This window comes from Rutilus rutilus, assembly GCF_951802725.1.
Source record: "Rutilus rutilus genome assembly, chromosome: 17".
Lineage (NCBI taxonomy): Eukaryota > Metazoa > Chordata > Actinopteri > Cypriniformes > Leuciscidae > Rutilus > Rutilus rutilus.
The window spans coordinates 34,059,569-34,085,183 of NC_140230.1; the positions used below are offsets into that span (position 1 = coordinate 34,059,569).

Below are 25,615 nucleotides of genomic sequence, written 5' to 3' on the forward strand. Positions count from 1 at the left end.
GACGTAAAGCCTGCGCTGAAATCCCTTTTATTAAAAAGCACGGAGACCTGGGTGATTTATTGTTCAAGGTCTTTATCTTCAAACGTCTCTTTAAGAGTCCTGTGTTTGATGTCCTTGAGCGCTGCTCTCTGTCCTGTGCCGTCAGTTTCTCGTCACTCTATTACAGCTGTGTTACTGTATATCCCATGACCCCGCTGACCTCTGGCTCTGTCTGTAATGAACAGTAATGGCCAGCAGCTCTGAACACCAGCACAGCCACAGACCCGCTCACCATGAGCGCTGCTAAATAAGAGTGAGAGAAAGTAATACGCAAGAGATGAAAATCGGCTGATAGTGCAAATAAAGGAGAGATGAGAGGCAACGGAAATGAAAACGCAGACAATATACAAGAAGTAAGGAAGAAAAACAACAGGGAGGCTGTGGGAAACAAAAAAAAATTGCGATACTAGCAACTTAAGTATATTTTTCAGTGGCGTCCAGCTTGATTAAAGCTTTTAATCTAATTCACTAAAGTATTCTAGTTCTCGCTCTATGTCCACTTTTTTGAAAGGATTGCAAATTAATGGTCAAAATCAGTTTGTGGACCACAATAAGCTGCAAATCGGACCTGGATATATGAGACTACTTGTACTACAGCTAACGACTTCTACAAATGGTAGTTCTGTTATGACAACTCTGGATACGACAATGTTGATATGTTTGGTCTTGGTGGAATATATCGGTTTTTACTGCTACTTCTGCTGCAAAGCAAGTACGGCACTTGCTACTGCCAATACATACACAACACGCTTCTGAGAGCGAGTAAGACATGCTGGTGCTGCTGTACAATATAGCGTACATGAATTACACGTAGCAGATCTATACAGGTGGAGCTGGGGAAGGTGGAGGGTATCAATGCGTGCTGCAGCGAGCTCATTGGCTACTGATACAGCAGGAACCAATCAGCTGTGCCCTATAGAGAATGATGTGATTACAAGCAGATTGACTTACTGAACGTACACACCGCCGCCGACTTGAGCTTCCAAACTTACCGGAAGTCATTCATTTTCAATGGAAGCTGGCTTCTCTCAGCTGCAAGGAGCGTCAAATCCATCGGCGTCGCGTTTTGAGCGACCAGAGCGTCAATCAGAAAGTTGAAAGTAGCTCAACTTTATGGTAATGAGCTATGACGCGGTTCAGCGGCAAAACGCCAGCAACCAATCGGAATATAGACGTCCTTTGCGCTGGCTGATTACAGAGAAACATACGATGTAAACTTTCGTTCCTACCAAAACATTAGTTCCGAGAAAATGGAGGAGAAGCTGATCATCGCCGTTGCTGGGTTTCCTATCATTTACGATATGACGTTGTTTGCATATAGGGATCAAATCTCAGAGTCCGACGTCTTCTCCGCAAATACAATACAGCAGCACCAAACACAACAACTTCGCGAGGATCCATAATGATCCAGTGATGCACATTTGAGGATGAGCGCAACTTTTATTGGAAATATTTACGAACGCTCGTTTTAAGCGGGAATGCAATTCAACACCAATTGCACAGATGCAAATAATAATAATAATAGCTAATAATTTTTGTCCCGACCAAATGTGACCAAAACGGTTATAAAAATGCTGTCATTATAAAAGGTTTCTAGTGTCAATGTATTGCTTGTTTTTTCTGTTTACATTTCATGGTGTGACACTTCTCTTCTCCCACGATCGAACATAGAATGCTGCTACGTCAGAGCGGCCGAAGCGTCAACAAGCTTCCCCGTACTTTTTGACAAGCGTCCTTGACAGGGCGGCCAGAGCTTCTTTGCAGCTCAAGTCGGCGGCGATGTGTACGTACAGTTAAGGGTCTATCCGCCTGCGCCATCTAGAGTTTCATGACAGAACTTTGTATTTGAACAATTTTAAAAAGAGCTTCCTCACAACCACTGGCCTAACACACACACTCATAAACACACATAGGCTCTGAGATTCACAAAGCTGAGGCAGTCGATATCTCCTTACCGTGCTTCAGTTCTCACAGCATCTCCTCACTGAACGCCCGCTGTGCAAACACCAGTGTCACGCCGCACAGAGCCATCCAAATAACAGAGTGCAATCAAGACAGTGCAAAACAATACACATGCAATTTAGAGTTCAGCTCTTAGTCTTTCCTAATGACCGGCGTATTCGATTTGCACAGAATTAAAATCACAAAGTACATCTGAGAAACACAACACGATCTGACCTCCATGAGGGAAAACTAGTCCTGTCTGTATAAGGCTTAAAGTGAATCTACAAAGCGAGTGAATACTCATTAAACAGTTTGATCGTTCAATCAAGCAATCTACAACTCGCACTGGATGGAGGCTTTCTAATCATTAATCAAGTCAACGAATTAGCTTTCATCGTATCATGCTGGAGCTTTTCATGGCCATTGTTGCTTTGTCACTGAGTGATGGCGAGCAGACGTTCATCGCCGCCTGGTATAAAACAGCCTGACAGTCACATTCATTCACTAGCTTCATCATAGACCATGACAGGCCTTCACAGCACTCAATGCGCTTTGATGCCTTCAACATGAAATATTCATTGGATCACGTCAAAACGGAAAGTGAACTCTCGGCATAAATTAAAAGTCGCTATTTAGATTTGTAATGACATTCTGACTGATTCCTTCATTTACATTCACTTTTTCATCATTTCCCCTATGGGGTCCAAAACAAGAATTAAAACATAACCATCATTTATTTTTAAGGACCATTTTCCACCCTCTATCTGATCCTTAACATCTAAGCGGTCCATTTTTGCTGCTTTAGCTTTAAAACTTCCATGCAAACACTCTGTTCAATATAAAACAAGACACACAACACAGGTTTCAGGACACTTGTTTTTTTTTTACATAGCAAGTAATATGAGCTTAACACTTTACTCTCATCATTATTACAGTAGTTCCTGTAATGATGATAAGAAACATGGAGGTGCAAACATGAAAGGTCATTACATTACCATTCAAAAGTATAGGGTTGGTACGATTTTTTTTTTTTTTATGTCTTGTGCTCACCAAAGCTGCATTTATTTAATCGAAAATACTGTAAAAACTTCTTTTTTTAAAATAACCGTTTTCTATTTGAATATATAAAATCTAATTAGTGTTCTGGTGGTTGATAGGGTGTTGCTATGCAGTAGCCAGGACATTGCTACACAGTTGCAAGGGTGTTGCTAAGATATTTTGAGTTTTTTAGTCTGTCATATGCATTTGTTGGAGTTGCCAGGCTGTTCTGGTGATTGCCAATACATTGTTATGCAGTTGTTAGGGTGTTGATAAGATATTCTTAGTGGTTTTTAGTTCTGTCATATGCATTTGTTAGTGTTATACTGGTTGCCAGAGTGTTGCTATGCAGTTGTTAAGACATTCTGAGTGTTTTTTAGTCTTTCATATGGGGTTGCTAGTTGCCAGGGTGTTGCCATGCGGTTGCCAGGCAGTTCTGGTGATTTCCAATACATTGCTATGCAGTTGCTAGGGTGTAGCTAAGATATTCTGAGTGGTTTTTAGTCTGTAATATGCGTTCACATGTTCTACTGGTTGCCAGTGTGTTGCTATGCAGTTGCTAAGACATTCTAAGTGGTTTTTTTTAGTCTAACATATGGGGTTACTAGTGTTCTGCAGGTTGCCAGGGTGTTGCTATGTGGTGTTCTGGGTTCTAACTGAATTAAGTAAAATTCAATAAAGTTAAACTGCAAGTAAAGGACTATGTAGCTATCATTTGCATATGATAAATATAATTTGTTTTCAAACCATTTTATCATCCATCACAAATAACCTGAAGTACTGTATAAGGAATAATAATACAGCTGTTTGCATTTTCCAGCACCACTGATAATATATACAGTATATCTATTTTTCTTCTTCTCCCATGTAAATAACACCTGTGAAAACCTGTAGGCAGAACAGAAGAAAGCCACATTCTATATGAGAATTGTTTGTGTGAGGATCTATTCTGAATTATTCATTTCATGTTTTCTACTCTATTCTCTTGTTTGCCTCACAATAATGAAAAAGAAATGTCCCTAACGCTCGGCTTCAGAACAAGCACTGAATTTGGAGGCAGCCAACAGGAAAACTAAAGAAAAGAGGTAAGGCATTAAAGGGAATACGAGATATGAGATGTTTGTCTCTCCGTCCCAGAGCTCACAGGTAACATCCCAGTGACTTTCAGCATATCAGCATGTTTTCCACAAGTTGGTTAAATGCAGATGCAATCTTCCCGCGTGTCTATTTACTCATGGGTTTGAATTAAAGGACACAGTGTTCATCTCATACTCGGCTTCACAGGGACACATAACAATCATGGATCTTGTAAAAGGCGGGAAACCTGTACACGGCAAGAAACGCATACACCCACTGGCTTATCGGATTAGTTATTGCACAAAGTAGGACGTCTTTTTCCCATGCTTAAAGGAATTTTTCGCAAAAAGGCTAATTTGCACCCTGCACTCAGTATCGGATCATCCGATTGGAAAGACAGATAGTTTCCCGAGGCTAATTGGGTTTCTGTGATGAAAAACAGCAATTAAGTGATAATATACTGGAGGTTTGACCCTTGAATCTATGAGGCACGCCACTTTTCTGTTAGAAAACACCATTAAACAATTCATAACAATCCAGTGCTTTAGCAAGTTGCCGAAACAGTCCATTTCTATGGTGTTTTTTTTCCACCACAGCCCCTGCAAAACAACTGTGATTGGTCACTTTAGATGTCAGTCAAACAGTCTTACTCCTGTCTCGGTTAATATCATGCTGACAGTCAAATTACTGGCAAGTGTCTACGCGAGACTTCAGACCACATAAGAAAAACATTCGCTCGATTTGATTTCAGATGAGCGGACAGGACTGACCTCATTCCCACACTGACCTTTTCGTATTTGTCTATTACGTATCTCTAAACGGTAAAAATCCATGTTCCTTGCTTATAGAAAGGTAACATTCGAAATGTCAAGCGTACTGATATTTCAACAGCACACGTGACATTATTACAGTCTTACATGACCAGGTCTACAGCTGCATGTCTCTGACTAGAGAGACGTCCAGTATTACTGGTTCTGCACTGGAAGCAGATTGATTTCTTATGAAGAGAGTTATAGAGCGGACACCTCTATAGAAATAAATAGATGGTAATAGAAACCGTCACCTAGGATGAGGATTCATGGCTGTTTGTTTCTGAAAAGTCTTTTAATCTCCCCCTGGTGGCTGGCTGCAGTATAGCTCATAAACCCCGCCCTCGCCATGTAATCCAATGGGACGCGAGCCAAACTAAAAAATCCAATTACTTCAAATAATTTTATTCCAAAGACGATTTCTTTCATTTTAGGCAGTTCCTCTCAAGCAGACTCAAGTGTTTTTCCAATAAGTTTGGTTTTAGTTAGTTATTCATTCAATGCTATATAAAATGGAGTGTAAAATCATGATTGACAGCTGTGCTTGTGATTGAGTCTATGGGCGGCGGGATCTTGATACCACGGCTCCACCTCAGGATCACAGCACAGACTCGGGAAAGATGTCATAGGCAATGACCATTTCAGGGATATTTTGGCTTCATTTTTCTACAGTGGAAGGAAGCGGAGACGCTTCATCCATCTTTTTTTACAGTCTATGGTCTGAAATAATAAAGCTGTGCACCAACTGAATTCAGATTGTTTTTTAAATTTGAATAGAATTTGCAAACTAATTCGACTTTAAGAAAGTAGAACTTAAAAAGAAATGAAATTCATTTAAATTAATTAAATTTTTCACTGTAATTACCCATAAACACGTTCATACCCACATTACACAAATTATTTCCAGAAACATTAGATATTAATGATCAATGTTTGAAATGACATATATAGAAAATTTGTATTTAATTTATATATTTCAATATATTGTTTAAATTTCATTTTAAGATGATTAAAAATAATTTCATCATTCATTTCATGCAATTCGTTAGAACCAAAATAAAATTAATAAATGATTTATTAATTTAAACTAATTAACTAATTTATTAAAGGGGTGGTTGATTATGATTTCACTTTTTTAACTTTAGTTAGTGTGTAATGTTGCTGTTTGAGCATAAACAACATCTGCAAAGTTACGACGCTCAAAGCTCAAAGCAAAGGGAGATATTTGCTTTTAAAGAAATCACTTTTTAAGGACTACAACAAACGGCTGGTAGAGACTACACGACATTCCTCCCAGGTTAGTGACATCACCAACCCTAGAATTTACATAAACCCCGCCCCCTGAACACGATTTATAGATTATCATGACAGAATATGCTAATCAATGACTAGAAGATAACTACACATAAGCTACATAAATTCACCAACTAACCATTCAGAAACGTCCTGTTGCATTCTACATGTTGTCACTTCTTCTTGAGTCTCTCCCTCATTGTCTGAATCCGGTTTGAACATACATTTTCAGTGCATGTCTGTGCGAGTGCAAGCTCTTGAAGCTCCGCCCCCTGTGCCGGGAGCAGCAGCTCATTTGCATTTAAAGGAACAGACACAAAACGGTGCGTTTTTGCTCACCCTCAAAAATTGACAATTTTAACATGCTATATCAAAATATCTGTGGGGTATTTTGAGCTTAAACTTCACATACACACTCTGGGGACATCAAAGACTTATTTTACATCTTGTGAAAAGGGCATTATACCACCCCTTTAAAACAGATTTATTGCTATGCCTAGATTATAACTAACTAAATAACTAAATAAATAACGCTGTCTAGTTAGGGCAGCATACTAGGTCTTCCCATAAAGCCATGAAGGACAAAAAAAACATACTACAAAGCCTGAACCCGCAATGTTTCAGTATCAATCAAATGACACGTCAGTTTGGACGTCAGGTGCAACAATCATATTCAATCCTGTGAGACGAGACAGAAATGCGCCTGGTTTCCTTAAAAGACGACCTTCTGCAAACTGAAGAAAACAATAAAACTCACGCAGCGTATGTCAAATGATAACCTCACTCACCAAACATATTCCCAATGTGTCCATTCTTGGTCAGGGGTCGAAGTTCATTCTTGCCCCAAGCGTAACTTTTATAGTTGTCCCAGGCAAACTTCATCATCTGCAAACACAAAACAAACAGATGTGAGAAAACACGTACGGAGAAACACCTCACCCATTAAATGTGCTTTTAACAAACGTTTAGTGTGTTGTCACAGGCAAAAAACATGATATTACGATGCAAACATGTCTAAAGCCATCAAGTGCAGATGTTCACTGATCATCAATGATCAAAAATGCAGATGAACCAGAATAACGTGGGCTTTTACGCATTAGACGACAATACCTCTGGCGCAGTGAAGCACGGAGAAGTGCAGCGGAGGGCTGGAAACATGAAATATGGGGATGTTATGAATGACAAGGAAAAAACAACAAAGAATTTAATCATGTTCCACGAGGTCTGTTTATTATGCTGGAAGCAACACGCTGTCATAATTAGCTGTGCTGTAACGCGGGAAGGCCTCCAGGATCACATTAATCAAATAAATACATAAATTCATGAACAGATAGACAGTGTCAAAGTTACCTATGCACTTTATCAAGTAAATAAAGGAATAAACACATAATCATTGTTTTCTCATGACCACCGCTCATTTAAATGAACTGTTTCTTGAGCAGCAAATCATCCTATCAGAATGATTTCTGAAGGATCATGTGACACTGAAGACTGAAGTATAGATGCTGAAAATTCAGCTTCGATCACAGGATATAAATGAATATATTCACATAGAAAACAGCCGTTTTAATTCAAAATATTACGGATTTTACTGATCAAATAAACGCAGCCTCGGTGATCTTCTTTCAAAAATATTACAGTACATTGCAAGTATAAATGAGTTACCAATGCACATCATTATCTCTACTCTGCTGATGTGTTTACTATGGCACGAGGGCGGGGCAACCTGTCACTCACATGAGATCCACCAATAGCAAGCCACGACCTTCCAACCTTCCAATCAAAACCCCACAGACAAAATCAAGCCCCGCCCTTTATTTGCTCTCGTTTCCAGAAGCCGTTTCACTCTGAGATTAGTCACAACAGGGAAGAAAAGCTTATCATAGCTTCCGTTTCATGGCCACTTAAAATTAGACCTGGAACGTATAATTCCTTTAAAGTAACATTACACAGAACATGTGCTCTACTTCTGCTGCTTCCAGACCTCTGAACTCCAGCATCAGATCTGCAGTCCTGGATCTGTGCGTCTCCTGGGATCGAGCTCTGAAGGAGTATTTCAGCACAGCCGGGAAGAGAAGCCTGGCACCAACACAACCTCCACAAGGCAAGGTCTGAAAAACACTTTCTTCCCTCGAGGAGGAAGCCAATAATTGATGTGGGATCGCCTCCAACAACGCAATAAAAAGCCTTTCGACATGATAGGGAATTAGCAGGAAGAAATTCCAACTGTGATACATGGCGATACTTTTTAAAGCTCGACGTGAAGGAGCAGCTGGGCCGGGATGTGCGTTTCATAAAGCTTTTTGTGATCGTCTGATAGTGAGGAGCGCTGGTGGGCTTTCTGCTCACCAACGCTTTGGTTTCTACACGTTTTGCAGCTTTGCTGGCCGAGTGTCTCTCCTCAGGGAGTTCAGGGGAAAGAAGAGGAAAATACATAGCAGGTTTTCTACCTGTTTGAACTTCACGTCCACTTTATCCACACTGAGAGTAGCGGCACTGATAAACGCTCCGAAGCTGCTATGAGAGATTTAGAAGATCCGGTTTCATCTCAAACACAGTCCAGAAGCATAAATGCATGAATCGCTCAAACATACATGTTCTGCCTTCATTGTGCCAGACTGAATGAACACACACAACACTCCATACACTACTGACTCCGCCAGCTGACAACAGTCACACTAGCATCCAAAGATGACTAGAGACTTTATACATAGAGATCTGTTATAAGGCAAATGTTGCTTGCACAATGGTCTAAAATTTTAATAATTACTTATACTATTTGCATTTTGTCTTGTAACACATACTAAAGTAGTATTTATTATAACAAAATATCAAATATGTAGTATTTTACATACAGTATGTAGTATATTGTATATGCAGTAGATGACTCAAGCAATAATAATAGGCTTGTGTTCAATATAAATAATATCACTAATCAGTACTAAAAGTAAAAATCATCAATACTTTTCAATGATTCATAAAGTAATGAAATGTCTTTCAATATTAAGAAATTATTCATTGCAATAAATTACAATTAGTTAATCAGCAAAGCAGGTTTCATTAGTTTTACTAGTACATACAGTACATGATATATATTATTGTGTGTGAGTAAATGTGTGTGCACGTGTGTGTGTGTGTGTGTGTGTGTGTGTGTGTGTGTGTGTGTGTGTGTGTGTGTGTGTGTGTGTGTGTGTGTGTGAGTGAGTGTGAGTGTCTGAGTGAGTGTGTACAAGTGTGAGTGAGTAAATGTGTTTGTGTGTGTGTATGTGTGAGAGAGTGAGTGAGTATGTGTGTGTGTATGTATGTGTGTGAGTGAGTGTGTCTGAGAGTGTGTGTACAAAAGTGAGTAAGTGTGTGTGTGAGAGTGTGTGTGTGTGAGTGCGAGTGTGAGAGAGAGAAAGAGAGGGAGAGTGTGTGTGTGTGAGTTTGAGTGTGTGAGTGAGTTTAAGTGTGTGAATGTCTGAGTGAGTGAGTGAGTGAGTGAGTGAGTGAGTGAGTGAGTGAGTGAGTGAGTGTGTGAGTGTGTGTGTGTGTGTGTGTGTGTGTGTGTGTGTGTGTGGTCCAGGTAAACCCTACATTATGAGGACAAAATGTCCCCACAAAGATGGCAATATCCAAAATCCTTGTAATTGTGGGGATCTTGTTTGACCCCCATGAGGAAAACAGCTTATTAATCATACTTAGATGGTATGATGGTAGTTTTTTTTTTTAAATGGTAAAAGTTTTGAAAAGGTTTTCTGTGTTGGGTAGGGTTAAAGGTTAGTGTAAGGGGAGAGAATATACAGTTTGTACAGTAGACAAATCCTTATGTCACAACGTGAAAACACAACGTGTGTGTGGCCGTGTGTGCGGCAGACAGTGCTGGTAAATCTGTGAATATTCATCTAAATGAATTCAGGTCAGCGTGATGAACGATCTCCACAGAACTGGCAACTCTTCATGACACACATTTTAAAATGACTCAGCTGTTGAGGATGAACTTTAGCGTTTAGCACACGAGCTTCAACAAACTGAGCCATGGTCAATTCCACATCATTACCTGTCATCTCTCTATCATGACTGTAAATGAGATGGCAAAGGTCCAGAAACTAGAACGGTCTGCTTTGGTGAGCATGAACATTAGCTTTTAACTTTCAGGATTAGATAACAGCATTAGCTTCTGTTTGTGACCAGTAGAGCATGACGCTAGTAATGCCAAGGCCTTCAGTTTGATTACCGGTAGGGTCAAAGAACTCATGAGTATGAGCCTAATGTATATTCACACACACACACACACAGTTTTAATGTTTGGGGATGCTAAATGTTTTTGAAAGAAGACTCTTCTGCTCACCAAGGCTGGATCTATTTTTATATTTAAAAAAAAAAGTAAAAAAAAATAATAATAATACAATAAAAACAATAATATTGTGAAATATTAGTACAATTTGAAATAACTGTTTTCTATGTGAATATATTTTAAAATGTAATTTATATCCTGTGATCAAAGCTGAATTTTCAGCATCATTACTCCAGTCTTCAGTGTCACATGATCCTTCAGAAATCATTCTAATATGATGATTTGATTGATGCTTAAGAAACGTTTATTATTATCGATGTTGAAATTTGTGGAAAGTGTAATGCATTTTTTAGGACTTTTTTTTGCATCTATCATCAAACACTATGGAATATAATACTGTACACAGTCTGATCTCATTTGTATTTGCATATAAAGTGGACACATGAAATCCACGTGTACTAATAAAAGGATTCATGGATTCTATGGACAGGCTTAAAATCTCATGAGGACCATGTGTTGACACTGTATGAATCACTGTCTGCTATAACCACAATTTACATACAAATATGCACAAAATCTAATGAGATTGCGTCTCATACACAGAGACAAAAGGCCTTTATTAAGCTCTCAGAAAACACACAATGTAAATGCCTCGGACAGCTTAAATGATAAGCAAATAAACCCATTACAGAAACATCCAGTGTATTTTCCACCAAATGAAGAACACATTCCCATGTCTGACACTTTGATAAATTGCTCCTTGCTGTGATACATCTATCTTAAAATTGCATGAGCCTCTCGCAAAGTCTCTGTGTGGCACATCAAAACCATCCGCATTTCGGCTTGCCTGAAAAGCATGTTTTTGCACAGAAAGAGAGACATATATATATATATATATATATATATTGACCAAATGGAAACATAATGAGTCCCCAGTGTGGTACATCCAATTCTAAGATGAGATGAAAGCGAGAACGCGTCCATTAATGGGCTTTTATCTGGCTGAGCTCTTTCATCCCAGCGCGGAGGTCTAGCAGGCTCATTTGCAACAACCATCAGCAGGCACAAACATGACAAATCTCATGTAACCTGTCAAGAACACGTCTGGCTCATATTTCAAAAGAAAAAAACCTTCAAGGACATATTTATTTTACTTTTTATCTTGCAATTCTTACTTTATAACTCGTAATTGTGGGAGTAAGTCTGAGAAAAAAAAGTCAAAATTGTGAGATAAAAAGTCACAATTATCTTTTAAATTGTTTTATTCCGTGGAAGCTTCCAGACTATTTAGCTTTTTTTTGCATTGTGGCATTATTTTCATGATAATTAAGCACTCTTTTTTTTTTTTTTTCATACATACTCATTACTGTAGTGAATAAATATTGAATTAAATAATATATATTAAAAAAAACAGATACAAATATATTTTGAAACTTGTATGTAACTATATGATCAATTTGTAAATAATAATAATAAAGACATACCCATACTCCAACTACTAATCTATCTACTAATACGAAACAAAATATATATTTGCCTCAAAACTAAATTTGCAGTGTCGTGATTCACCTCAGAGCTGGTTAGTTTGGTTCAAGGCTTAAAAGTTTGCAATTAAAGAATATTTTAAAAATGCCTGTGGAGAAAATGAATGAGGAAAATACCTCAGGAAACCAAGGCTTCTCGACTGTCATTCAAAATAAGACACAATGCCAAAACTCTTGATGGCCTTTTCGTTATGCAAAATTTTATTTCAAATGCTTTGGTGTTGAAAGGGGACCTGGACATGTTTTTGTGACATTCGCCCACGTAGGACATGACAACAAGCCGACGGGGCCTTTGTGGTGCAATGCTACAGTAAATTAATGAACTGAAAGCCCAGTAATGGGTGTCGAGCCAATCATTTCTGCAATAAACATCAGGACGCACTGATCAAAACAGCCTTTGCTGAGAAATGCACATCACTGAATGCCGAGAAACGATGGACTTTAAAGCGTTACTCTCGCCAAAATTGAACCTAGGCTCTTTTTGTTAATGTACCCGAGTCAAACTTTCATTTAAAAGCATAATTAGAATGGAAACGCCACTTTTAAGTTTAATCATAGTTTCGTTTTAGGTCAAAATGCCTTTTGAATGGGAGTGCATGGGACACTTCTATGACAGCATTAAAAATGCTACTCGACACAACATGAAACTTTGCTGGAAGTATCACCAGGGGCTCTACACATGACCTCCAGCATTGAGAACATTGTTTGTGTACACAGAGTTTACTAAAAAGAACGACTCACTTTATCAGTTAGTGTTTCCGGTAGCTGGAATTTTGTCAGTCAAAAGTAGTCGATCTCCGAATGCAACGTAATGAACTGACTCCATATGAGGAAATGTCATGAACTTGTAATTTCAAAGAAAAGCATGATAACTTAGATAAAAAATTATCCGTGAATTTATATGGAAGCTTTCCATCTTTACTCTCCTCACGTTACGTTGCATTCGGAGATCGACTACTTTTGACTGACAAAATTCCAGCCACCGGAAACTGATAAAGTGAGTCGTACAAAAACTTTCTTTTTAGTAAACTCTGTGTACACAAACAATGTAGTCAATTGCTCAAGGTCATGTGTAGATCTTAAAAGTGGCGTTTCCATTCTAATTATGCTTTTACACGAAAGTTTGACTCGGGTAGATTAACGAAAAGAGCCTAGGTTCAATTTTGACGAGAGTTACCCTAAACAGGAAACAGGAAAAAAAGCAGAAGAAGAGGAGACGATCTACGGACCAATGCAAACCAAGAGTTCAGATGGCACACAAAAGCTTGTTAGTATCCTTTATACGCTGAGTTTCGATTGATTTAAATCCAATCAAATGAGAAAGTCTCCCTCCTAATACCGTCTGTCAATGACTAGCAATAACAAGTTGCAAATCATCGTTGCCAACTATAGAACTATAGGATTTCAAACAAAAATAGACAAGCACTTTAATACTGCATGTCTTGCCTGGTTCAACGGGAAATACATTAAGACAATAAAGGAACTACGTTTGCCTAACAATTTCATGGGGCATTTAAACTCTTTGAACTACCTGAACAATTCTATTCCCTTAAGCTACTTGGAAAACTTGAAAAGTGTTTCCTTTATAGTCCATTATCCATCAGGCTACTGTGACTCACCTTTGCGGAGGCATTCAGAAGCGATTCATGCCTCATGCATTTCAAATACACCAAGGTTTCCTTACAGTTAGCTCTCAGTGCTAACATGAACTAGTCTTGCCAACTTGGAGTGGTGAATAATAACTGTTAATCAGCCCGGGAATCAATTGTGAAATTTTGTGTCCCATTGTGGACACAGCAAGAGATCTCATCAGGCTGATATTTAATCAATAACCAGCAACTGTGTAAAACCCACTAAGCTTTCTGCTCTAAAATGCTCATTGTCACTAAAATAACCTAAGAAGTGGTCTTGGTATGTAATGGACCTCAGACTCTTGGATAGAGGAGTAATTTGAGGCAATTATCAAACTAACACATTAAAAGCACGAGTTTGACGTATGAGAAGGAAGTCACTGATGAAGGGTCTTGGGTTGGTCGTGATTGCGAGCAGCTGCAGTGGAAAAACGCACATTAAGGAGCACAAGAGGACAGGAAAAGTAGAGACACAAATACGGTGGTTCCGGGCGAAATGAGCAGCTACCAAACTCAGTCGTGACTCAGAACTGTCTGAAGAATCAATTGCAGTCCAGTGTTTACCATTACAAAGGATTTTTGGTTCTTCAGTTGTTTTTGAGTAGAGAACAAGCACTAAAGAATATTTCACCAAAACAAAAGATATATATTCATATATACAGTACCAGTCAAAAGTTTGGAAACACTACTATTTTTAATGCTTTTGCAAGAAGTCTCTTATGCTCATCAAGCCTGCAGTTAAAAAAAAACAAAAAACAAACAAAAAAACAGTAATATTATGAAATATTATTACAATTTAAAATAATGGTTCTCTTTTTTAATATACTTTAAAATGTAATTTATTTTTGTGATGCAAAGCGGAATTGTCATCAGCAAGTACTCCAGTCTTTGGTGTCTTATGATCCTTCAGAAATCATTCTAATATGCTGATTTGATACTCAGTTATTATCAATTATGGAAACAGTTGTGCTGTTTAATATATTTTTTTGGAATACTTTTTTCAGGATTCATTGATGAGTAAAACGTTAACAGCATTTATTCATAAAAACAGCATTTATTCAAAATAAAAACATTTCTAACAATATAAATCGTTACCATCACCTTTTATCAATTTAACGCATCCTTGTTGAATTAAAGTACTAATTTCTTAAAAAAGAAATTGTTATTGTTCCCAAACTTTTGAACGGTAGTGTATATTGTTACAAAAGATTTCTATTCTAAATAAATACAGTTCTTTTTAACTTTTTATTCATCAAATAATCCTGAAAAAAGTATCTCAGGTTATAAAAAAATATTAAGCAGCACAACTGTTTCCAACATTGATCACAAATCAGCATATTAGAATGATTTCTGAAGGATCATAAGACACCAAAGACTGGAGTACTTGCTGATGAAAATTCAGCTTTGCATCACAAAAATAAATTACATTTTATAGTATATTAAAAAAGAGAACCATTATTTTAAATTGTAATAATATTTCATAATATTCCTGTTTTTTGGGTTTTTTTTTTTTTTTTTCTGCAGGCTTGATGAGCATAAGAGACTTCTTTCAAAGCATTAAAAATAGTAGTGTTTCCAAACTTTTGACTGGTACTGTATATAAAGTTCTGTCATGAAACTTTAGATGGCACATTCCATTATATTGCACACATTGCAGCTTTTCAGTCTTCAGCTCTTTTCCTTACAGTTTGTCAAGCTCCAAAAAGAAGTAAAACGCACAGCAAGTGGTCTATATATCTTTAATAGACTGAAATGTAAGTCATTATTCATTGAAATTACCATAGAAGACTTAGAATAAAGCATTCAAATCAAATGGACTATGTTTGATTCAAATGTTAAAATCAAATGTGTTTTTTTATTCCATCCTTGTTGGAACTTGCACCCAAATGAGCTGCGCAAGGATTCATCAAAATGTGTCCTTTTGCTTTCTGCAGATAAATAATATGCATTTGAGAACGTAAATAATGAAAGAATTTGCACTTTTGGCTGACCTATTCCTCTCTAACATTATCTGCTTGTGTGATATATGGTTACACTGGGGGGGAAAGGACAAGGCGATGCATAAATAATCTGCAGGTCAGTAGAAATGAGTTTGCTATGAACAGCTATTGTTTTCGCTCAATGTTCTGCCGTATCCCTGCAAAAAAATATCAGGTAGAAATCAAGCGCCTCGACATTCAGTAAATAAATGTTACGAGTGCATCCGTGTGACATGCTGAATAGGCTCTAGTGGGAATTGCTAAACCACTGTTTTTGCTCACAATTAGCTGCGTTCAAGGGCACAAAACAATAGATTTCTAAAGCGTCCTTTTAACAACAGCAAAGAAATACAATCGGCTATTAACTTATTTGCAAACATCCCTTATGAATGCACACGTTTTCAATGTGAAATGTTAAAACTAAGCCTGAAAAACAGCACTGTGAGGCGAACGGTGGCATCCATACAAAACACACTGACAGATTCTCATCAGAACAATAACGAGTTTGTGGGCGAACGCCTCACGCCGCATTATCTTTTGTCATCGCAGGCGCTTCTCTCCCGCTGTCACAATTACTCAGCGTTCGTAGGTCAGGCTCCACCGGGATCGTGTTGGATCGTGTCTGGTCCAAATCGCAGCTGACCCCCCCAGTCTAGAGACCACAAGTAATTTCAGGCGCAGACCACCGGAGTGATTTGGTCTGGGAAGCGATTTACCTTCAGGATTACCTGGAGCCCCAAGGCAACAGCTGCCTATTATTCAGGAGGCTAATCTGGAGAGAAACACGGTCCAACGCGAAACCAGCTCCACAAATTCCACTGATGGTCCATAATGCTTAAGGCTCCGTGGGCCAGGGATTGACGGAAGTGGCCCGGGCCAAACTAATGTTGCCTAAAGACCTCAGGGTCGCAGCGGGAGACCAACTAATGAAACGATGGTGAAAGAAACTATTCAACACAAATTTGATTTAAGACAGCAGGGACATTCAGATATTTATATTACAATCCTCAATCATTCACCAATCATAGACTATATGGATGGATGGATGGAAACACGTGTGTGAATATATATATATATATATATATATATATATATATATATATATATATATATATATATATATATATGTATATGTGTATATATATATATATATATACACACATATATATACACGCACACATGCATATTATATTATATTATATTATATTATATTAATATTACATGTGTGTATGTATATGTATGTATGTATGTGTGTGTATAAATATATAACATTCATATATTCAACATATTCATTTTGACCAAAATCACTTAATCCACATGGATGACGTATGGTGTCACTGATGGCATTTGGAACAACATGGGTAAATGACAACCAAACTTTAATATTTGGAGGAACAGAGTTACAGGGATCATGCATTGCAATCGAAAAATCTCATCCAGGTAGCATCAATGGATATACAATCTATTCTTCAGGCACATAACAGGGCATCACATCCAACTGCAAGAGTCGAGGCGGACAGGGATCATGAGTAATAAATCAGATCTGGCAGGTTAGGCTGGCGAGTCACAAACGTGTTAACGATGCTGTGTCGTCACCGGGAGACATTGGGACCTTTAGCGGATACGCTTCACACAAACCGTCTGCGAAACTCAGGAGCCCTCAAGACCCCGAAGGCCACATGACATCAAACAGCAGGCTCAGAAAGAACCTGGATGTGATTAACCACTCACCAAAAACAACACCTCAGAATATATGGAGCCCTAAATCTCCCGAATGTGAAAGATGGAGGCGAACAGCCCCTTTTGTGAGCCAGAGAATGGGTTGTAACCGCCTATTAAAAGGGGCAGTTTGTTTTCAGTGATGTGATTTATGGCTGATATTTCTCAGTGGTGGAGAGACGGCACGTCAAAAAGTGTTTGTTTGGACAATTCTCTGAATTGTAATTGCACAGCTGGTTCTATTCCCTGATTAAAATGCACCGGCAGCATAACGGGAGCCAGGAAAATATTTACTCACTTCGCTTGTCGATTCACAATTTGGAAAGAGCACAAACATATAGGATATTCTGGGGATATTTAATCTGATTTTATCAATCAATAAATTCCACTAGAAACAAACCTTGTTGTATTATTTTAATTTAATACTGTGAAGCTGCTTTGATACAATCTGTATTGTGAAAAGCGCAATACAAATATACTTGACTTGACTTGACAAACAACAGACACTTGTTTTATACACATGCATGTATTTGAGGAGTGTACATGTATGTCTGATGCTGAAGCGAATCTGAAACGGTTGCCAATATACGCAGATTTCAAATCAGTTCAACTAGAATCAAGCCGCTCTTTTAGAAATGTAACTTGGTACACCACAAACTGATAACATACAGTAAGTAGCTAACTACATTTAAAGGAGCAATGTTTTTTAAGTGATATAATAAGATAATATGATTCAGTTAAGAATATGCTCTAAATAAATGAATCACATAATCTAATAATTATATAGTTTAAAAGATATTTCCCCTTTAGCTCCAATATACAGTAGTTAATATAGACAAAGAATGTAATTTGAATCCAGTGAACTGTCAATAAGATTGATAGCATCAAACATAATATATTACACACAACTTTACACAAAACTAATAAAAATAAACCTATAACGGTGCTAAACATAAAAAAATAAAAAAAAACAGTTCACATAACTGAGATAATTCAATTTTTTTTTTTTTTTTTATGAACCAGTTCAATAAAATGATCAGTCCAAATGAAAATGACTCACTATTACAACTTGATTATTGATTCAGCTCACTCAGTTGAAAAGTTGCATGCACAGTATACACAAAAAAAGCTGGCATGTGCCTGAAATATTAAAATAATAAAATACAGGTGCATTTCCTATTATAATCGGCAAAAGTTTTGTTGGGTTGAATTTATTTTGGATGCACTGGCATTTGTATTACAGATGAGTGCCTCTTAATTCTTGCCACTTTATGTTGGTATTTTTTTATTACACACACACATACTAAAAAGAGTAATGCAATATTTTGCAACAAGAAAAGACAAAAGTTCAAACAAATGAGTGATAGTTCAAATGATTACATTTTTTGTTTCAATGAGTTCATTAAAATGAACCGTCCAAACGAAACAACTCAATACAACGCAATGATTATTGCTCCAACTTGCTCAGTTGCATGTACAATATAATGCAACGCAACAGCAATGAAGCATTTGGACATGCAACACTGCTGAAAAGCAGCATTTTTAAAATAACGCTTTACTGACAGACAACGCTTAAAGGTAGTTAGTTTAGTAGCACTGCTACTTTTAATGAGTTATTCCCAGGGTTCACATGCTGGAGTTTCTATAAGGAAACCAAAAGGATCTTAAGTATTTCCTATTGATTACAATGTTAGCATGCATAATGTCAAGATCTGGGAGGCTAAAACCTCCAACCATCTGGCTCTAATTCTGGTAACAGCAAATCATGATGAATAAAACCAAAACATTTTTCCAACTAATGGCAGACAGGAAGCTTTCGAGAAACCGGCCTGATGAAAACCTGCATGCAATTTCATCTGGTGATACTACTGGTGCAGAAATTACACACGGAGCGAGACAGAAATACTTTCCCCTCTGTCACTTCATGGAGTCCTGTGGCACCGACTCCCAACTTGATCATTAGAAACTCCACATCACTCATGCCAACAGGCCTCATGGGTATCCGACGACACCATGGCCGGTCTCTTACTTAAAGACCTCATGAATAATTCACGCGCAGGGAGGCCATTAAAACGGGTCGGGCAGGGGCGGGGGCATCGCACTGCAAGACGACGCAAACATTTCAGAGCAGTTTCATGCCTGGAGCAGCCACAGGGGAGCGATGAGCGAGAAGGGCCACGGTGTCCTCGGCTATAGAGAGCATTTAATCACATCACGCTGTTTGCTTAAGGATCCTTTAATATGTCATACTTATGAAGCAATTAGTGGCCCTGATGCTATTCCAGAAAACAACTGCTGCGGAGAGAGATTTATGATGCGACTATGACAAGCCTCTGGGTGTGGAACTAACTAACTTATAAAGTGGTGATTCTGCTAAACTACACTTTTCAGTAGTGAATCACTCAAGCACTTCATTTCAAAAGACGTAAAATAAGTCTCTGATGTCTCCGGAGAGTCTATGTGAAGTTTTAGCTCAAAATACCCCACAGATATTTATTTATAGCATGTTAAAATTGTAACTTTTTGAGGGTGAGCAAAAACACGCCGTTTTTGTGTGTGTCCCTTTAAATGCAAATGAGCTGCTGCTCCCGGCACAGAGGGCGGAGCTTCAAGAGCTCGTGTGTGTGTTAGCAGCTCTGATTGCCTCACACAGACACACACTGAAAATTTCAGAAACTGTTAAGCCTTTTTTGTCGGACGAAGATGGAGAGACTCGTGAAGTGACAACAGGACGTTTCTGAATGGTTAGTTGATGAATTTATGGAGCTGATGTGGAGTTAAGTATCTTCTAGTCATTGATTAGCATATTCTGTCATGATAATCTATAAATCACATTCCCAGGGGCGGGGTTTATGTAAATGTTAGTGTTTGTGATGTCACTAACCCGTGAAGAAGCTCATTGTAGTCTCTACCAGCCGTTTGTTGTAGTCCTTAAAAAGCGATTTCTTTAAAAGCAAATATCTCCCTTTACTTTGAACTTTGAGCGTTGTAACTTTGCAGATGTTGTTTATGCTCAAACAGCAACATTACACACAAGTCAAAAAAGTTAACTCATAGTCAACCACCCCTTTAACTACATGAATATGGTAATGTTAATGTATTTGGCAAGGGCGTAGGTTTGATTTTGACATTGGTGGGGACATGAAAGTCTTGCAAAAACTCCCATTATTATTAATGAAGCTGTCTACACTGCACAATGAATCTCTTACTTACAGTGCATCATATCTGCACTTGTTTATGAGAACCAGATCTGACTGCAGAATCTCAGTGAGCGTGTGCTGACCAATTTTAACGCCTTTGATTGGCCAATGCATTCTTGTGCTCAACAGACAGTTTGTCTGTGATTGGTTGTAACGGTCAATGCTGTGCAAAAAAACTAAAAAACAAACAAAAAAGAAATCTTTGAAATTCGATGATTTGTGAGCATGTAAGAAATGCTGCTGCTGCAGAAATAGACATAAATCATACATTTTAAACATAAAGAGACATTACTTGAAAAAGCATTGCTTAATTGAGAAATATCTGAAGCCTAAACAACAAGTAAATAACTATAATCTTCAACTTCTCATGTGTTCATTGGCATATTATTCACTGCTGTGGTTTTGGGAATCACAACATCTCACTATTCCTGGTATGGTGTCAGGCCTAGTGTGTATGAAGCTTGCACTGGCATCTGGCCACTTCAGGCACTGATAGCCGGGATCGGCGCCAGTCAGTGTGGCACATGATCGAATGGCAGAGCTTAGTAGAGTCCATTCTGTTGAGTCGGCCTGTTCTTAATGTGGCCAACGGGACAGCAGGCCTTTGGCTGATGAAAGACCACACTCCTCTAACGGCCAATAGAAGCCACACAGATGCCCTCCGCCAGTACACAACACTGAGTCAGTGGAACAAGAAAAACACTTAATGGACTCCACACACATTAAATATTTAGACCTACTTTTCGCCTGAGTGTTAACTGCACAATATGATCCTCCTCAAAGTTTACTTGTTTTACGTCTTAACGGGGCCATTTATATAATGGAAAACAGCTTTTTCCTTGCAGTACAGAAGCACCAGCGTGTATTCTAACTTGGCTTATATTCTACCTTTTTATTAAAATTGCTATGATAATATTATTTTCAATATAAAGTGAATCAAATAAGATAAGAATGCAAAGCATTAACTGCTTTCAGACTTTGTAAAATCACGTGCTTGTGAGACATTACGAGTCAGAGAGAAGGAACAGTGAGAACAGAGCAGGTGGAAGTCATTTGTGAGTGAGAAATTGCCAATTTGAACCCTGTGTCCTGCCGTACCGGTTCCTCCGGCGTTCTGTGTGAGCTCACTAAACACAGCGTCTATTAGACTTAAAGAAATAACAATGCAACTATAGTGCTTTATAATGGGTGGCACACAAACATGGTCGGAAATGTACTTTTTTTTTTTTTCATTCCTAATAAATTGAGAATTATATAAATAAAGCAGTCACTAATTACTTTGTTTTATTACTTTGACAGAATTATATAAATTGAAGTCACCTTAATTATTAGAAATAAATATATAAAATAAAAATATATACAGTGCTATGCATAAGTTAATACACCCATGCTAAAGTTGACTAAAAAGAGGAATAAAAAATCATATTTTGGAAATTGAACTTAATGCCTTAATTTAAAAAATTAGGAAAAATCCAACCTTTAAGGACACCAGTTTTCTTTGTGAATGAATAATGTATCGTAAATAAATAAATGTTCTTCCTTAAAATACATGGTGCATAAGTGAGTACACCCCTATGTTAAATTCCCATAGAGGCAGGCAGATTTTTATTTTTAAGTATTTTTTTATTTTATTTTTTAGGATACTATGCATCCTGATAAAGTTCCCTTGGCCTTTGGAATTAAAATAGCCCCACATCATCACATAGCATTCACCATACCTAGAGATTGGCATGGTTTTATTTCAGTTAGCCTAATAGCTAGTTTGATTTGCATTGAGAGATGATCTTATGGAAAGTACCCCATGCCAATCTCTAACTTATGCATTGCACTGTATGTATTAAAAGTATAAGTATTCTCCTCCAAACATGAATATTCTGGCATTTAACACCCACTTTTCACAAGCTTTTTCTCATTCATTTTTATTTGTAATGGTTTTAATTGTAACTTTTAACACATCATCTTCAAAACTGCAGCACTTATAGTGCAAGAAGCCGAAAAAAAACAATTACGTTCAACCATTTAGAAGATGCTTTAATACAAAGAGACTTACAAATAAGAAATATCACAAGCAATATATCACAAGTGCCAACAATATTTGCAGCACACAAAGTATAAGACTCATGGTGCCAAAACGCACTGACCGAACACATTCTTGTACTTTCATTCACCGAAAGGAATACTTGCAACCTGCAGCTTTTAGTATGCAATGGAAGATTTTCAGCAAATCACTAAATTTGAGTCTGTTCCTCACACTGAACTTCAGATGATGTGGAATATATCGACTGTAGCACGATTCATATGAACTACTGTTTTTGTACCTTTTTGGACACGAAAACTCTCTTTTTGTGCTCTACAGGAAAAAAAATAACAGTATACGGGTTTAAAATGACATGAAGGCGAATAAATAATGACAGAATTCTCATTTTTTTTTGTGAACTATCAAATCACTTTTGAAAGTAAAATGCAATGGAGATATTTTCATTGAAAGCTCACGCAGATTTCCCTTCATGGCAATCTGTCCGTCACAGACAGCCGTACATCAGCACACAATGAGTCCATTTACTCCTGACACAAACTGTTATTACTATGGGGAATACTTCATGCCTTTGTCACTGATTCTTACACCCCGATGAGAGTGATTCATGGGAAATGCTCCGAGTGGTACAATTTGCACTGGAGTTATCATGGCATTTTGTGTAAATAGAGCCCGGGGCTGAATCACCTGCGGCCCTTATAGAGGTTTCTTTGACGTTTCACATCAAAGAGCGAGGCAGACTTTTATCTCTGTGATGTGGAGACACTCGCCAAGGCCTCATGGTAAAACGCTGTGTCAAATGTGGGAGCTTCTGCGCAGAAATGAAAGGCGTTTCTGGATGTGTAGTATTTCAGATGTGAATTCCTCTCTGACTGTACCTGCAGCCTTCATGAACTGGACACGGGTCTGAGCTCTTATAGGGGCTTATATAGATGTGGTTTTTTTTCTGTTTTAGATGTTAAATTAGGTGCAAAGGTGCTTTAAAGATGAATTTAGAGACTTCTAGCATCTAGGAAAGAGTTTACATCCCATTTAAAGCCATCAAAACACAGCTTGAGTAACAATTTGACCACCTTTTTATTTTTATTTATTTGTAAAGCATTGTGGTCAACTATATTGTTTTATTGTGTGCTTTATAAATAAATTGAAATTGAATTATACAATTCAAGACCATTTTAGGACTTTGGGACAATAAAATAAATAATATAGGTAAAACATTGGTCTATTTACACATTCTAACATTCAACATAATGATAAATCAGCTTAATTATGCAATTATATATATATAAAAAAATTTTTATATAAAATTATATATATATATATATATATATATATATATATATATATATATATATATATATACACACACACACACATATATATTGGGTTCCTAAAACACCAGTGTGAATGTATGTGGTCCAGCTACAAAGTCTAAATAAAACCCACAATTTTTTTTATTTAATATTATCTCTATTTTTTGCATGTCATGTGATCATTAACTGACACCAGAGAACAGTGAAAATGTGATTGTGTCATTCAATTATTGCAATATTAATTTACAATTCCAGGGGGACAAGTAAATATTTTACATCTAAGTAGTTTGGCTGACAAAAACGTTTGGGAACCCCTGACACGGGGCGAAAAATGATCCGAATATCCATTATTCCCTTTAAGATCAGCTACTGGACTACACTTCCAGACTCAGGCAGGTCTGAACGAACATCAAAGCTTAATTTATGTGTATCAAGGCATTTGAAATCAATAAACATCCTGAGCTCATCTAGGAATCACGGCGAGGTTATTACACAGAGTAAAAGTCCTCTGTAATTATATAAGACTGAAAACACGGCCCTTATCAATATTTGAAGAGACACTCCGTCCCTCTATCCATCAGTCAGAAACAACCTTGTAAATCTGAATTTAATTAACCCAGCTGCATATGCAATGAGATGTGTTAATTTATTAACTAATTTGCATGCCACTGAATTGTGCTACACTTTCTCTTGAAAAAACAAGCAGTCCGAATGCAGTTTTCATTGTGTTGTTCCTCCAGTTTGTTATGCTTATTTAAAAACATCAGGATTTATATTTATGCATGTATATAATTGATTTGTTGCTGAAGCCATATAGCAATTCCATATCTTTAATAAAACAGGCTTTGCTCAGAATAGCATTCTACTCATCCCATTACATATGACCATTTCTGCAGTAGGTTATGCATTATAAATATTGCGCAAAGGATGCTAATGTAATGCCAAAGACTTTATATATAGATAGATGGTGTACTCAATATTAGTATGAATGGGAGAAAGTGCAATCTGCATGGGAGAATACATCGGATAAAACACTGACAACGCGCCGACAGAGCAGGTTACTTTTAGGATGAAACAGTCTCAGCTTTCAAATTGTCATTGTTAAAGAAATTGAAACGATATCCGTTTTGTGGCTCTTTAATGTGTCGTGACAGAACGCTTTAGCGCCTCAGTTCAAGCGGTACGTGAACCGATCATCTCTTCCTAGTTATAGCATGAACTAAACATGAATGAACTTCAGTAGGTATGTTGTTTCAACCGCGGAAAGACATCAATACACACCATTTTTCAAGTTAAAGTCCACCGATGTTAATCTACTAAGGCCCTGTCCCAAATGGCGCACTTCATGCAGACTTTCAGTCTCGTGGACTTAAATTGCGCGTGCTCGTCGAGTCTACGAGTCCGTAAGCCGTCCCATTCAGCATTTTAACGCTCTGAAGTGTGCTCAGCAGCGCCCCCTTTGTACCCTTGAAGCGGTCTTCCGCAAAGCCCCCATAGATGCAGGCTCCACACACTTTAACTACCCAGGAATCCTTGCGAAAGGCCAATCAGACAACGGATGGGAGGAGATTTCGCTCACTGAAAATTGTTGACATGGCTGAGAAGAAAATATTACGTTTTTTATGACCTAGATGTACATTTTACCAGTTGTTACCTACAGTTTATACAAACATTATGGTCATCGACCAGTGGTTGATGTCTCAAACATAATAATAGTG

The 25,615-nt window shown here is 37.7% G+C and overlaps 1 protein-coding gene across 2 annotated transcripts in view; it reads right to left on the reverse strand.

Annotated features, from left to right (window-relative positions):
• LOC311276138 (mannosyl-oligosaccharide 1,2-alpha-mannosidase IA) overlaps window positions 1-25,615 on the reverse strand; it is a 209,589-nt gene that overhangs the window by 103,048 nt on the left and 80,926 nt on the right. For both annotated transcript variants that reach the window (XM_084385674.1, XM_084385673.1), the window contains exon 2: window positions 6,989-7,085. In XM_084385674.1, coding sequence (XP_084241800.1) covers window positions 6,989-7,085 — 97 coding nt within the window. The remainder of the gene's footprint in view (window positions 1-6,988; window positions 7,086-25,615) is intronic.